This window comes from Carassius auratus, chromosome 46 (assembly GCF_003368295.1).
Source record: "Carassius auratus strain Wakin chromosome 46, ASM336829v1, whole genome shotgun sequence".
NCBI classification, from domain to species: Eukaryota; Metazoa; Chordata; class Actinopteri; order Cypriniformes; family Cyprinidae; genus Carassius; species Carassius auratus.
The window spans coordinates 17768303-17782525 of NC_039288.1; the positions used below are offsets into that span (position 1 = coordinate 17768303).

At 39.0% G+C, this 14223-nt stretch overlaps 1 protein-coding gene across 9 annotated transcripts in view; it reads left to right on the forward strand.

Annotated features, from left to right (window-relative positions):
* Positions 1-14223, forward strand: part of LOC113064429 (CDK5 regulatory subunit-associated protein 2-like) — a 37073-nt gene that overhangs the window by 12982 nt on the left and 9868 nt on the right. For 4 of the 9 annotated variants that reach the window (XM_026235267.1, XM_026235275.1, XM_026235268.1 and 1 more), the window contains exons 17-37: positions 587-766; positions 850-1044; positions 2581-2772; positions 2934-3066; positions 3233-3369; positions 3455-3571; positions 3694-3840; positions 3922-4034; positions 4121-4260; positions 5083-5214; positions 5295-5404; positions 5485-5616; positions 6477-6542; positions 6656-6837; positions 6927-7365; positions 8057-9431; positions 10088-10192; positions 10740-11136; positions 11215-11438; positions 11969-12029; positions 13957-14147. In XM_026235267.1, coding sequence (XP_026091052.1) covers positions 587-766; positions 850-1044; positions 2581-2772; positions 2934-3066; positions 3233-3369; positions 3455-3571; positions 3694-3840; positions 3922-4034; positions 4121-4260; positions 5083-5214; positions 5295-5404; positions 5485-5616; positions 6477-6542; positions 6656-6837; positions 6927-7365; positions 8057-9431; positions 10088-10192; positions 10740-11136; positions 11215-11438; positions 11969-12029; positions 13957-14147 — 4768 coding nt within the window. The remainder of the gene's footprint in view (positions 1-586; positions 767-849; positions 1045-2580; positions 2773-2933; positions 3067-3232; positions 3370-3454; positions 3572-3693; positions 3841-3921; positions 4035-4120; positions 4261-5082; positions 5215-5294; positions 5405-5484; positions 5617-6476; positions 6543-6655; positions 6838-6926; positions 7366-8056; positions 9432-10087; positions 10193-10739; positions 11137-11214; positions 11439-11968; positions 12030-13956; positions 14148-14223) is intronic. The other 5 variants (XM_026235270.1, XM_026235276.1, XM_026235271.1 and 2 more) reach the window with 5 other exon arrangements.

Here is a 14223-nt window from a genome sequence, read left to right on the forward strand (position 1 = left end):
AATTTGTGTTCCGGGACACATACAAGTATCTTCTGTTGCTTACGAAGGGCAGAACTAAATGGGAAAAAAAGTATATTTCAACAAAATAAGAAAAATTTGGACATCATCATCATGTTCAAAAGTTGTGTTTGAGTCCGATGTATCTTAATGTAACCATACAGTCACTGTTGGAAAGGGTTCAAATATGCAAAGATGCTGGAAAACTGAAGAATCTGCAGGACCTTAAAGATTTTTCTGAAGAACGCTGCTCAGTTTAACTGTTCAGAACAAACAAGGGACTCATGCACAACCATCATAAAACAGAAAGACAGTCGAGGATCATCAGGTAACAGAACACAGTATTAAGAGCTATTTTAATAATATCAGCTATTTTTTTGTGTTGTGGACTAAATGCAAACATCTTTTATGTACAATATCTTACTCAGGACAGTACTAAATAAAAAATAACATGCATTTAGTATGATCTCTCTTACTTTGTTAAAATTATTAACATTCCACAAGATGATTCTGCAAAGGGTTCCTTTTTTCCGCATGCTACTGTAATAATGTTGAATCATATACTGAAGGTTTCTCTGACTCTTTGAAGAGTTTTGATGCTCTCATAAAGGAAAGAGATCTCGAGCTGCAGCAGCTGTTGAACTTGCTGAAGAATCTTCAGAGATGTAAAGACGAGACTGAACAGAACCTTCAGAGGGCTCTGAGAGAGAAAGATGCCATTATACAGCATTTACAGCAAGCCCTGGACAACAAAATGAGAGACATGGAGGTACAATACACACACTCTAGTTTTTGGTGCAGGCGCGAGTCAGAATTCAGTTGATGTGAAAGTGTTTTTTCCTCTCTTTGCAGGAGATGGCCAATAGGGTTCTGAACCAATCAGAGTCTCAGGGTCGTGACCTCGCAGAGCAGATGAGTCAGAGGTTAAAGGTCACAGAGGCGATGATGTCAGAGGCGGTGAAGGACAGAGAGAGGCTAGTGTCCGAGAACCAAACCGCTGTAGAAAACCTGCTGGCCAACATTAGCAGCAAAGACCAGCTTCTGAAGGTACTGAATACCAGTATTGTTTTACTATCATCATAGTTTTGTAAATTTTAATTTTAATATTCATTTTTTAATTAATTTCATATTTAATTTAAAGGGATAGTTCATCCAAAAATGAAAATTGCCCCATTTTTGAAAGCTCAGATTGTATGTGTCTGAAAGAAGTAAGACATATACATCTAGGATGGCTTGAGGGTGAGTAAATCCATACCTGCAAACTAGTCGCTTTTCGGCGAAAATCGCCGTTTTGAATGGGAAAATATCATCCACGTGAATCGTGTAGATCCGAAGAGTTTTTTTTGATGGGGGAGGGGGGTCTTCTGCGGTCTTCTTCACAAACATCTTTGGTGATACAGCACGCGAGTCATTTGGCCAATCACAGTCAAGATAACAGCAGCGTCTTCTTTGAAAAGCCCCTAGCTGCAGCTTTTCTCGCGGATGAATTCGCGCCTATTCACGCCTACTTCTAGAACCTACTGCACGCGAGTCATTTGGCCAATCACAGTCAAGATAGCGGCAGCTTTCCCGCGGATGAATTCACACTTTGGACACTGACATTAGTTTTGAGGTAAGTGCTGTTATCTGCCAACAATATAATTGTTTTCTTTAACGTTGTTGTTAGTTAACATGTTTAACATTAACGTTATAATGGAAGTGTCGCCTAGTCAGCTAGTAAGATCAGCAAATTGTGTGGTTAGCTTACAATGTTAGTTCAATGTCACTGTGAAGGATTTTGGCAAGGCTAAGTTATCTCCTCCACTGCATTACTGTAAATTTCGTTTACGAGTACTTTTTGTCATTATTTTCATTAACACATTTTCATTTTACACCTTTATAATGACATCATTTTTATAACCGTTTTGGTCACATTTGGTCGGGCAAAAAAATTATTTTAATTAATATGCACGAGGGAGAGAGAGCAAGACGGTGAAGGTGAGTGCGTGGCCGGGGCTCTCTCTCTCTCTTTTGTAACTGATCTTTTGAATTTTTTCTGTATGAAAATTAACGTCATATCATAAATGATAGGAAACCCAGCAACAATGATTATCAGTTTCTCCTCCATTTTATATATCAATCTTATTTGCATGTTAAATAATGGTGCTGGCAGATAATGACTGAATAGGATGTATAAAATGTATTTTCTTCTTTGGGGGGGTGGGGGGGACTGAAAAATCTGTCACCTTTTTCAGTTTGCAGATATGGTAAATCATGGGGTAGATTTCATTTTTTGGTGAACTATACTTTTAATTACGTTTTTCTTTATTTTTTTTATTTATATATATTTTTTCAATTTTCAATTTGGTAAATTGTATTATTATAATTTTTTAGTAAGTCTGTTTTTATCCATTTTAAAGTTATTCTAGTGAATCAAGTTCTGATTTTTGTTATTTCATTTTTTGATAGTTTTATTTAATTAGTAATAAGTAATGAAAAAAACATTTTTATATTTTTGAATGCACTTGTACACTAAAGCTTGATTTGTGTCCTTATAAGCACAATTTGCTATCACTCAAAACTGTTTGTTGTCTGTGTTTGTAGGAGAGTGCGGAGCATCACTTACAGGCTCTGAATGATCGTGCTGCAGAATTGAAGGATCTTCGTAAGGAGTTGGCAGACACACAGCTGCAGCTCAGAAACACACAGAGACTGAACGCCACAGCCACGCAAGATGGTCACCTAGAGACTGCTGAACTCCGTGCAATGTTGGCGGAGAAGGACGCCCTCATCAATGTGAGACTTTCACCTGTAATCTTGTGATCACAAGACTGTGTTTACGCTTGGATCGATCGCTCGGTCCAGAACTGGAATTGTTCTAGTGTGCGAACACCTTCATATGACAATCATGTTTTGGTAAGGAAATGTCAAGTGATGTTGTTCTGTGGGTTTTATAGAAGCTGCTAGACCGTGGACAAAAGAAAGATTGCATCCTGTTGGAAATGAAGACGAGTGAAATGCTTCCTCCTCAGATGCTGGAGCTCAGACAGACTATTGAGGTGTTTCAAGAGAAACTTGAGGAGAGGGAAGGTGAGAGTGTTTTTGTCCTGTAAAAATAAAATAATTGTACAGTAATGATGCACATATGGGCAGATAACTGTGATATTTCTTTGAAAACACAGGTACTGTCGGCTATATACCATGCATTACTTAAATTCAATTATATATAGAAAAATGTTAATTTGTGTGTTTGTAGCTGAGCTGAGCAGGCGAAACAGTGAGGAAACTATGGATATAACTACAGACAGTAAGAAATCGGTGGTTTTGAAGAAAGAGCTCACACAGAAAACAGATGCACTCAACGCCGCTCTGAAGAGAGAGAACCAGCTTAAGGTCTCTGATTTAAGATCATAAGAATTTATGGGTTTGAGTTTCTACATGTGAAGCTTATAGAGTAAAAGTGTGTGCTTGTGATTAGATTTCATTAGCAGAGCTTCAATCCACGATCTCCGAGCTGGAGGCACGATTAGAAGGACAGGCAGCCAATATTGAATCCCTTACATCAACTCTCAACACTAAAGAAGAAATCATTACTGTGAGTATAAATCACATGCACACACATAATACTGTAAAATATTAAACTTTCAAGACACACCTAACATGAGCTCTGAGGTTAGTTTACAGCATGTGCTTCAGTCTGATTCTGGTTCTTTGCAGGAGCTGCACCAGCGTTGGTCTCAGAGAGGGGACAGTCGACTTCCTCTGACCCGGGACCAAGCTTCCCAGCTGGGTGAGAGTGAATACAGCCTCTCCTCTCTCCCTCAGAGAGAAAGAACCATCATTGGAGGAGATCGCCAACAACAGGTACATGTGAACATATGCATGCATTCCTTAAACTGATACAACGATAGCATTTCTAATTTGAATTTCCTTATCATTCTGTAGGATGTTGCATCTTTATCTGATCTGCTGACTGAGCAGATGGAGTTAAACCGAGCTCTGAGAGCTGAGCAACATCTCTACTCTGACCTCATCAGAGCTGTCAAAGAGTGTGACGGGTGTGTGTGACATAAAATGTACTGTTGTAATGTGATCCTAGACACCTAAAATCTGCATTTTAATTCTATTTTATGTTTTGTTTCAGTGTTGATAGGCTGCAGGCACTGCAGCTGGAGCTCACAGCTCTATCACTCCTCAGAGAGCAGCTGGAAAGGGGAGTCAAGATGAACACAGAGCTGAGAGAACAGCTACAGAAAGAGATCCAGAGAGCCAAACAGAGAGAAGGTGCAGTACAGACAGAGAGTGCAGAAAACCAATCAGATGGCATGCTGTAATCTCCCAAAATACAGAAGCTTTCAGTTTGTTTAGTCAGCAAAAATGCAGGTGTAAGCCAGTTCAAGGTCAGAGCTAATGGCTTAATATATTTCTCCCATCAGGTTGTTGACTTTCTTGATGACTCTTATTTATATCAGCCCTGTATCTGGTGTAAAGTAGGACACAGTAACAGCACATTTAGCCTTTACATCATTCTCTTTCTCATCCCACATAACCATGCTTTATTTATATGAAAGCTTGCATTTCTCTTTGTTCTGAAATGCATGAATGTCTGTTTTCTTTTGTTCTGAAATTTTCTGTCACTCTTGTCCATCTTGTTCATCTCCTGTTTCTGTCTATTTTCTGCTCTGTTCATTTATTGATTCATTCATATATATATATATATATATATATATATATATATATATATATATATATATATATATATATATATATATATATATATATATATATATATATATATATATATATATATATATATATATATATATATATATATATATATATAGAGAGAGAGAGAGAGAGAGAGAGAGAGAGAGAGAGAGAGAGAGAGAGAGAGAGAGAGAGAGAGAGAGAGAGAGAGAGAGAGAGAGAGAGAAACATATCAAATAGAATTTTGGTTCTATATGCCAGTTATCTTTCTGTGCTCACTCACAAAACAAAACCAATGCACCTGATTATGATGCATGTTGTACATGCATGCATACATATATTTACTGAACATGTTAGTAGTGTCACTAACTGCATGTTTGTATATGTATGTGTGTGCAGGTTCAAACCCTTCTGAGTTAGAGAGCATGCGTGTTGCACTGGAGGAAGCTCAACGCTGGAACGCCTCTCTGCAAGCCAGACTGGGACAGATCCAGAACCGGGGAGGAGGGGTTGGACAGGCCAACGAATCTGGTACATAAACATATCATATATGAATCATTAGAATTATTTCAGTTTGTTTGAATTTAATCTAAATAATCTGATGATTTTAGTAGACACGCTGAGTTTGATTGGCGACCAGACGTCCTATATGAGTATATTTGTTGGCGATGGGCCAGAGGAAGAGCTCCAGCACTTGACCGTTGAACAGCTCAGAATAAAGGTGAGTGCCTAATCACTAATTGCTATATACTTTTTGTCAAACTGAATTTGAAAGATTTGCGTTTTTTCTCTAATTTTAAGGTTTTAGAGCTTCAGGCAGTCAATGCGGAACTGCAAAAGAAGCTTCTTCAGATGGAGAAAGACATTTTGGGTAAAGATTGTATAGACTTTCAGAAAGAACCAGACCTATTCAACCTCTCAACTCCAAACAAGGTATTAAAGGTCACAGTGAAATCTAAAAAAAAAAGTCTCACTATTGGTTTCCTTCTTATGTGATGTTTTTTTAAATACATTTTTGCAAAGCTGACATTTGGTTTGATGCCAATATGAAATGGGGCCCAACTTATTACATTCTTTTAACCTCTTTACCTTTAACCAGACCTTCCAATTTTTTGCTTGTGTTCTGTTTATGATTGACTTGTAGTTTACTAACATTAGTCACCAGTAGGTTGGACCTTGTCTAGAAGTTTGTTTCTGTAACATGTTTGTCTGCCGAATGAGTGTTTATGTATGTATTGGCGGTAGGGGTGTGTGATATCACTATTTTTGTTTGTGGACAATTAAAATGTACCCACGATCTGCTTTTAAAGAACTATCATAGTATCGTGCTACAGTGCACATTATATTATTCATATTTATTTATATATACAAATTTGTAAATCTTTGTTTTAAAATAGGGAAATTAGTTTGGCTATACTGCTACAACAACTTTCTAAATAGTAACTCAGCATGTCTAAGAATCGTGATGAAATAGTGATACATTTATGAATCGTTATTTTCCTGAAAAAAAAAATATTGATATGATATTTTTGCTATATCGCCCACCCCTAGTCTGCAGTTATTTGTTTTTTTTGCACCCTCTTGTTCTTCCTTTCTCTCTCTCTCTCTCTCTCTCTCTCTCTTCTGTCCCTGCTAACCCCTGTTATCTCCTCTCTCTCTTTCTGGTTTATTTTCTTAACCATGATCACCTGCAGCCGCCCCCATCCTACCGTTACTGTGCACTTTCTTTATATTCTGTTCCATTGTGGCATTTTGTGTTTAGTCATGTGTCACCAAACATGCCATTACTTTAGCAAACACCGATACAGCAGAGACCGACTTCTGAAGATGATGTGACACTAATGCCTCCAAACACAAAGGTAAGAGAATTTATGGAAATAGATGTCAGCTTTGTAATAATATACTGTAATCTTGAACCTCAGCAGTCTTGTTTTTGCATTTACTGTTGTCCCATGTGTTGTTGATCTCTAAGGAGAGATGTGTTGAGGGAGATCGTTCTCCAGAAGATGTTGGTGACAGTAATCAACCATCACAGACTCAAAGAGAGCAAGGTGGAGTGCAACCAGCACCAAGATTCTTTAGGGAAGAATCGGAAACAGAAGAACTCCGATTACTTCTCTCAGATTGTGGAGCAGAGTCAGTCTCTCAACTCCGGTATGTTTTGCATAACTAGACATTGGCATTGTAGCTATCAAATCAAAGCTTTAAAAAACCAACAAACTCTTAACTGCTGCAATTTGTAGGAAGCAAGTGGCCAAACTCCACTTGGAAGCATCTGTACTCTGTGGATTTTTAAAGAAGGAAAACGCCACTGAGTCCAAAGAAAGTGCAGAGAGTTCTGGAGAAAGTGACAGCCATGGAGACTTGCACCAAACCGTGAAGGTGCTCCGCTCAGAAGCCAGAAGCCACCGAAAGATAATTCGACTGCTAAAGGAGCAGCTGCAGCAGAGCTCGGTTTCAGAAGCCAGAATTAAAATTTACCCAAAGATGATGGAAGGCATGGACGACAACATGGAACAACTGCAGACACATCATGAAGATTCGCAGAGACACACCAACACACTGGAGAAAGATAACAAACAAAAAGAAAAGAAAGAAATGGAGGAGAGATATGAGAGACGAAACCAGGGACAAAGCACCAAACCCACCGAGAATCAAAAGCAGCACATGACCAGACATAAAGTGAGTATTAGTCAAATATGCTGCTGGAAAAAGGTAGAAAGTCTAGCGTAATTGTTGTGGGTTCAAACCCACCAAGAAGCAATTATGGCTGAATCTTCAACTTCTAGAGCAACCTGGAGTTAAGTGCCTTCATCAAGGTCTCAGTAGTAGCTCATTGCATGCAGGAATTGAACAAGCAACCATTCAATTAGCAACCCTATTATACCAGGGTTGCCCAATCCTGTTCCTGGAGACCTGCCTTCCTGCAAAGTTCAGCTCCAACCCTGATTAAACATACCTGAACTGGCTAAGTAGGATCTTCAGAAGCACTTGATAAATAATTACAGACAGGTGTTTTGGGAGCAAGGTTGGAACTGAGCTTTTCAGGTTGGGAGATTTCCAGGAACAGGAGCGGGCAACCTTGCTTTCTTCGGTATTGCTGGGTTGACAATATTAATTTCTCGATTTTAATTGATCTTCATTTTGATGAGATTCCCTTTTTTTTAAAGAAAAATTGACATATACTGTACCTGATATATAGCCAAATTAATCTATATCGAATAAACACAAGCTTGTGAATTGAATTTATCTATTACGACACACCACTCCTTCTTCCCACTTCTTACCTCTAGTGTGGAGATGCATCCAAACCTGTATGAATTTTCTCCAAAGTATCTTATCAGTAAGATAATCCTAATGTCTTTTGTTTTAGGCATATGTAAAATCTCGGCTACCAGTACCTGTTTGTCCCAGCAGGAGTTCTGGGCAGAGTTCAGAAGATCTGAGTGGGCTGAATTCAGGCCACATTCACCCCAGAAACAAAGACTACCTGACTGGGTCGGAAGAGTCTGATTATAGCACGGACAGCAAGATGCCTTTGAGATCAGCTGACCACAAACACCTCAATTTAGACCATTTTAAAGATGCTAGAGGATCTAATCTCCCACCAAAGACAGCAAGTCCAGGAATGGGACGAGCTACAGGCAAAAGCTACGCGTGCAGCTTGGACTCGGAGTGTGGAATCGGTCAAACAGGAGATGTAACATTGCAGCAACGTTGTGCAGATCTTCAGAAGGCTGTTGAGGAGAAAGACCGACTCAACGCTCAACTCATGGACTGCTTGAACTCTGCAGAATCCACCATTGCATTGCTCCGAAATGTCGACACTACAAGCAGCCAAACGGAACCAACTAAGGCACTTTGCGAGAGATTTGAGCAATTGATTGAACAGATCAGAATTTCTCAGCAAAGCGACCACAGGTCAAAAGACACTCACAGCACAGAGGTTGGTCCAGCGCTAGGACCTGAATCTGAGCTACGGCGACAGATAGAATCACTGCAGGAGTCACTGTTGCAGCAGTGCAGGATGAATGCTGAACTGCAGGAGAAGCTCTGGACTTCAGAAGCCGCTGTTAAGAAGTTGAGTGCAGCTGTCAGTGCCAAGTGCAACAACGCACCCACAGGTCTGGAGGGGAATTACACTCCTGGACCAGAAGGAAAGGTCCTGTCTTTGCAGCAGATGACAGAGTGTCTATCTGAATGCATTAGAGCTGCTGAAGGCGCAGTCAAGTCTTTCACAGACATTTGCTCCAAACCAAGCCAGTCTCATGAGGAGATCTTGTCCAGTCCAGAGTTAAAACAATGGCTGGAGAGGCTGCAACGCTCTCTGCTGGAGAGAGAGTCTCTGGAGGACCTAGCCTGTACTGAAAGACACCAACAGAAGACAAGCACACCCATTCACAACCCTGAGAGTACTAAAACAGAATTGCAACAGAATGTTCGGGAGCCTGTTTCCTCAAACCAGAATCTTCATAAGAACCTCTTGATGCTTCTTCAGATTCATACCGAGTGTGCTCAGAAAATGAGCGATCTTGAGAAAGTTGGAAGGGGGCGTGGCCAAAGTGGAGGAGGTGGAGATGCGCCTGGAAATGAAAGTCTGGAGAGGAACGTCCAGATCGACAGTTTGCAGAAGGCCCTGAAAGAGAAGCAGAGGGCATGTCGGAAAATGGAAGAGAAACTGGCGATCGCTCAGTCGATCATCGCTGTGTATGGCTCGAATAAGGAGAAACAGTCTGATCAACGTAAAGGTGAGAAGAACACATATGCAGTACACTCAGTTAAGGTAAACAATGCTCTAACTAGAACTAACTAAAATTATTAAAATACCAGTTGTCACTCTATATCTCCCAATAAATATGTCTTAGTAAGATGATTAAATGCTTAGTTTCATAATCAAAGCTCTGTAGTTTCAGAACATATAATACAATGCGATACAATGATGATTGAGAGATGGGCAAATAAACGTTTCACAAAATCCTGAGGGATCATATTTGCTACTAACATTTGAGCATTTTAAGTATGGATAATTTAGTAAAGCTGCTTCAGTCCAGTAAGTGTTCATCGTGGAATATTAATAACACTATATAAAATTAATTCTTATGTGTACTTGAGAATAATGGATATTTTTACACTTATACTAAAAGGCCTTTTACTTACTTATAAACTATTTTTATAATAGCATTTTTCAACAATTCAGGACATGTTAATAATTTAGAGACCTTAGAAAGATGTTTATCAAATATGATACAGTAGGCTTTAAAGGGTTAATGCATATTATTTAAAAAATGGCTCATCAGCCCGATACCAACCTGCATTCAGTGCCGTTCGGTATTGTGGTACTAATACAACATGTTGCTTGTTTTGGGCGGGGCCTGCTGTTCTCAACTCTGCCTGTGTGCTCTAGCGCCCCCTGGTGAACGGGATGATAAAGGGGTGCAGGTGGAGGCGCAGGACCTCGGGTATGAAACGAGTGGAAGGAGTGAGACTGAGGTGGAGGGCAGTAGCACAGGTAGACGGGGAAAACTCTTATTTTTAATTAGACTGCATGTCAAGATTCCTGCATGGAAAGGCGATATTCAGACCCTCCTATCTCCATGAATGATCCATACTCTGCAAACTGTTACTGACTGCATGCTCATAATAAACTGTGCTGTTAAACTTTGGGTAATTTAAAAGGATAGTTCACCCAGAACTGAAAATACTTCCATTAAATCATGTTGTTCCAGAACATTTTACTCCACATAACACAAAAGTTTAGCAGAGGTTGGTGCTGTTTTTTCATGTTGGTAAAAATCACAAGGGTGCGTAAACTTATTTGGGTGCACTTATCTTTTAACCTTGGTTATATGGTTTGTTAACACATGTTTGTGTATGCTCAGTCTGTTTTAACATGGTTTGCATCACTTCCTCTGCATGACCAATCCGTTCTTGATTTAATAATGTAACTATTGTGACCTCTTTGAGGACTGTAACTTCCTTCCACCTTTGCAATAACTAACTTATATCCACCTGTTTATGTCTTTGTGTGTGTGTTTTCTTTGTGTGTGTCCTATCAGATGTGGATGGTATCTTGCGGTTGGTTCCCACTCCATCTCCTGTCCTAGCGAGCATGCAAGAACGATTTTCGCCTGACACTACCGCATCCAGCCCCTCGTACCCCAGCTCTCCTGGCCTGAGCTCCCCTCGACTCTCTGACCCTCACGCCGACCCCAACCTGCACATCCAGCAGCTCAGGTCACAGATCGAAGGACAACACAAAATCATCCAGCACCTCCAGAGACAGCTGAGTAAGAAGTCTTTGTCGTCTGAGCTCCTGAGTGTGACCTCTGACCCCACACCAGGTGAAGAAGAGGAGGAAACAAAGATGATGAAGTCTCAGATCACCCAGTTGAGCGTTGAGCTAAAAAGAGCGGGAACCCTGAACAGAAGCAGCCAAGCAGGCTCTCCATCCAGGTGGCTTTCCATGATCACCATCAGTATTTCTGCTTCATCCTGTGGCTTATTTATTAAATGTCATCTTCTCTCTCTCAGCAGAATCGAGTCTCTGGTCCAGTCTCAGGCCCGGGAGTTGTGTGAGCTGCGGGAACAGATCCGTGTGACTCGTGGTTTGGGTGTGGAACAGCGTAAACAGTTTCTGGAGCTCAGAAGAGCTCTAGAGGAGTTACTTCAGCCCAATAACATGCACTCCGCTCAGGGAACCCAGCTCAGAGAGCAGCTGGATCACAGCCTGAGCCTTCTGGAGAGACTGGAGCAGGGTAAATATACACAAATACACAGAGAAATCAGAGAACAGAAGAGATGGGAAACTTTGACACAACAATGACAGGTGCATAAGAACAACAAAGTGGATCAAAAAAGTTCATCAAAGTAGTCGTAAGACAAGAATGCATTTTGGTTTTAGGACAACTTTGATGAAAGGTTTTGATCCATTTCAAATATAGACGTGTGTGTGTGTGTGTATGTATAAATAAATAAATATATATTGTTTTTTTTTCAGCTAGTTCCCAAAGCAAAATATACTAAAAGATTAAATATGTACTAAAATAAAATACTAAAACTGAAGTTTATATATATATATATATATATATATATATATATATATATATATATATATATATATATATATATATATAAACAAACTGAAATAGCATCTTGATACTAAAATAATAATGCTTTCACATACTATTTAAAATAATTGTAGGCAGCATAGCAGTAGTATTCTATTGTAAACATAGCCATAAATGAAAATGTTGAAGTATAATATGTGTTTTCTGTTACCATTTAGTTTCTACAGGAGGGTCTGGTATGGATAATGAGGAGGAAGCAGAGACAGAGATGAAGCTCAGGTAAGGACAGCTTTCAGCTTTATATCTGCTAAAAACGATGTGCTGTGATATCACAGTTAATAAATTCTCAGCGAAGAATTGTAATGTAATAGAAGAGTTTGCACGGTTAAAGCTGTAGTTTACTCTCGAGTCTGTTGCTACTATTGTCCTGTAATCCAGCTGGTGTTTGATGCCATAGTCTTTGGCTTCCTCCTGACAGTGATTGTGAGTGTGTGTGGGAGGAGCTGCAGTACCTGCGCTCTCAGATAGAGGGCGACAGAGAACAGCAGCAGCTACAGATGCTTTATTTGTGCAGACAGAACCAGAATCTTGCCATTAGTACACAGCATTACATTGTCCTGTGAGTGCTGCCTGCAAGGGCATGTGTGCAGTGCAGTGTTTCTCATCTCTACAATGGAAATCCTTTTAGTCATTTATGGTTTTTGTGTTGTTATTTTTTTTATCTTTGGGTGATGGTCTTTACAGCCAGGTTCAGGCTCCATCCCAATTCATATACTATCCATATTATATAGTATGAAAGATTATAATTATTAATGTGTCCCAAATTTTGCTACCCTTGTTTTTTTTTCCGCTTCAGCAAGGATGCATTCAATTCAAAAGTGACAGTATAGACAATTATAATTTTACAAAAGATTTGTATTTCAAATAAATGCTGTTCTTTTCAACTTTGTTGTATTCATTAAAGAATACGTAATAATAAAATGTTTCCCAACAATATAAAATAGGAAAACTGCTATTTTCAACACTGAAATGTTTCTTGAGCAGCAAATCAGCATATTAGAATGATTTCTGAAGATCATGTGAGACTGAAGACTGGAGTAATGATGCTGAAAATTAGGGATGCACCGGTTCACCGGCCATAAATCAGAACCGGACTGTTTTTGCATCTTTGTTTTATTCCCACCAACATTATTTGATTTAAACATTTTGGAATGTATTTATATAGCATACTTTTATTTAGTCTCACTAGTAAAGACCTTGGTTTAAATTAAAAACCAAATTTAAAAACTAAAATACTGAATGTTGATTCATGTTATTGAATGCGTGTTGTATTGGACTGTAGAACTATGCAGTTATTGCCTTTAATTTCACATGCTTACAGTTAATCTTTAAATTTAAGGCCAGTTCTCTGTAGTTTCAACCCAATTCAAAAACAAAAGCTAAATGCTAATGTCTGTATCATCTATGTTTGTATTGAATGTAGGCTACTTACTGTGCAGTTACTGCTGATAATTTCAGATGGTTACGGTTATTGTTTTCAAAAGCCAAAAGCCAGTTTGGCCTATTAAATACCAAATAAGCATCTTGTTTATGCACACTTTCCTTCTTTTTTGTTTGCTCCTATCGGGATCGGCCATGAAAAATTGAGGTCGGTGCATCCCAGCTGAAAATAGAGCATTTACAAATATAATATTAAATATATTAAATATAATATATTAACATAGAAAACATGTATTTTAAATTGCAATAATATTTCACAATATTACTGTTTTTACTTTATTATTATATTTATATATTAGATTTTTGTAGCCTTAGTGAACAGATGAGAGATCTTTCAAAAAAAAAAAAAAAAATGTAATTACTGTTAAAACTTTGAATGATAGTGTTCATTTATTTTCTTTTTGAACCGTTTTAGAATCTAAAGATTTTAGATTAAGCTAAACTTTAAATACATTTTAAGTTAATTAATTTAACTAGACGCTAGAAGTATCTAGTTGTAGAAGTATAGGATTGGGATTCGGCCTTTCTCTTTTACAGACTCATTTTCTTATTACGTTGTGTGTTGTTGTTGTGTTGACTGTTGATTTTGTTTTATCATGTCCCTCGGATTGTTTACTGACAGTTTTGTTCTCTATGTAAATATTTGTGTGTGTGTGTGTGTTTGTGTGTGTGTGTGTGTGTGTGTGTGTGTGTGTGTGTGAGACAGACTCTCTGCAGGGCTACAGGAAAAAGACCGCCTCATTCAGTCTCTGCAACATCAACTGCGCATGCAAGTTCCCAGAATGCACCAGTGCTCAGACTCCGAGAGGAGCGACAGACTGTCCAGTGAAGGCATAACCTCTTTCCATGACAGCCCCCCTGCTGGCCGCAGACAGACCCCCAACAGACTTCACACAGGTAACACTCTCCTGATCGGGTGCAAGTTTGTTTCTAAATGCATCAGATTGCATCTCATCTAAAACTAAATCTAAAT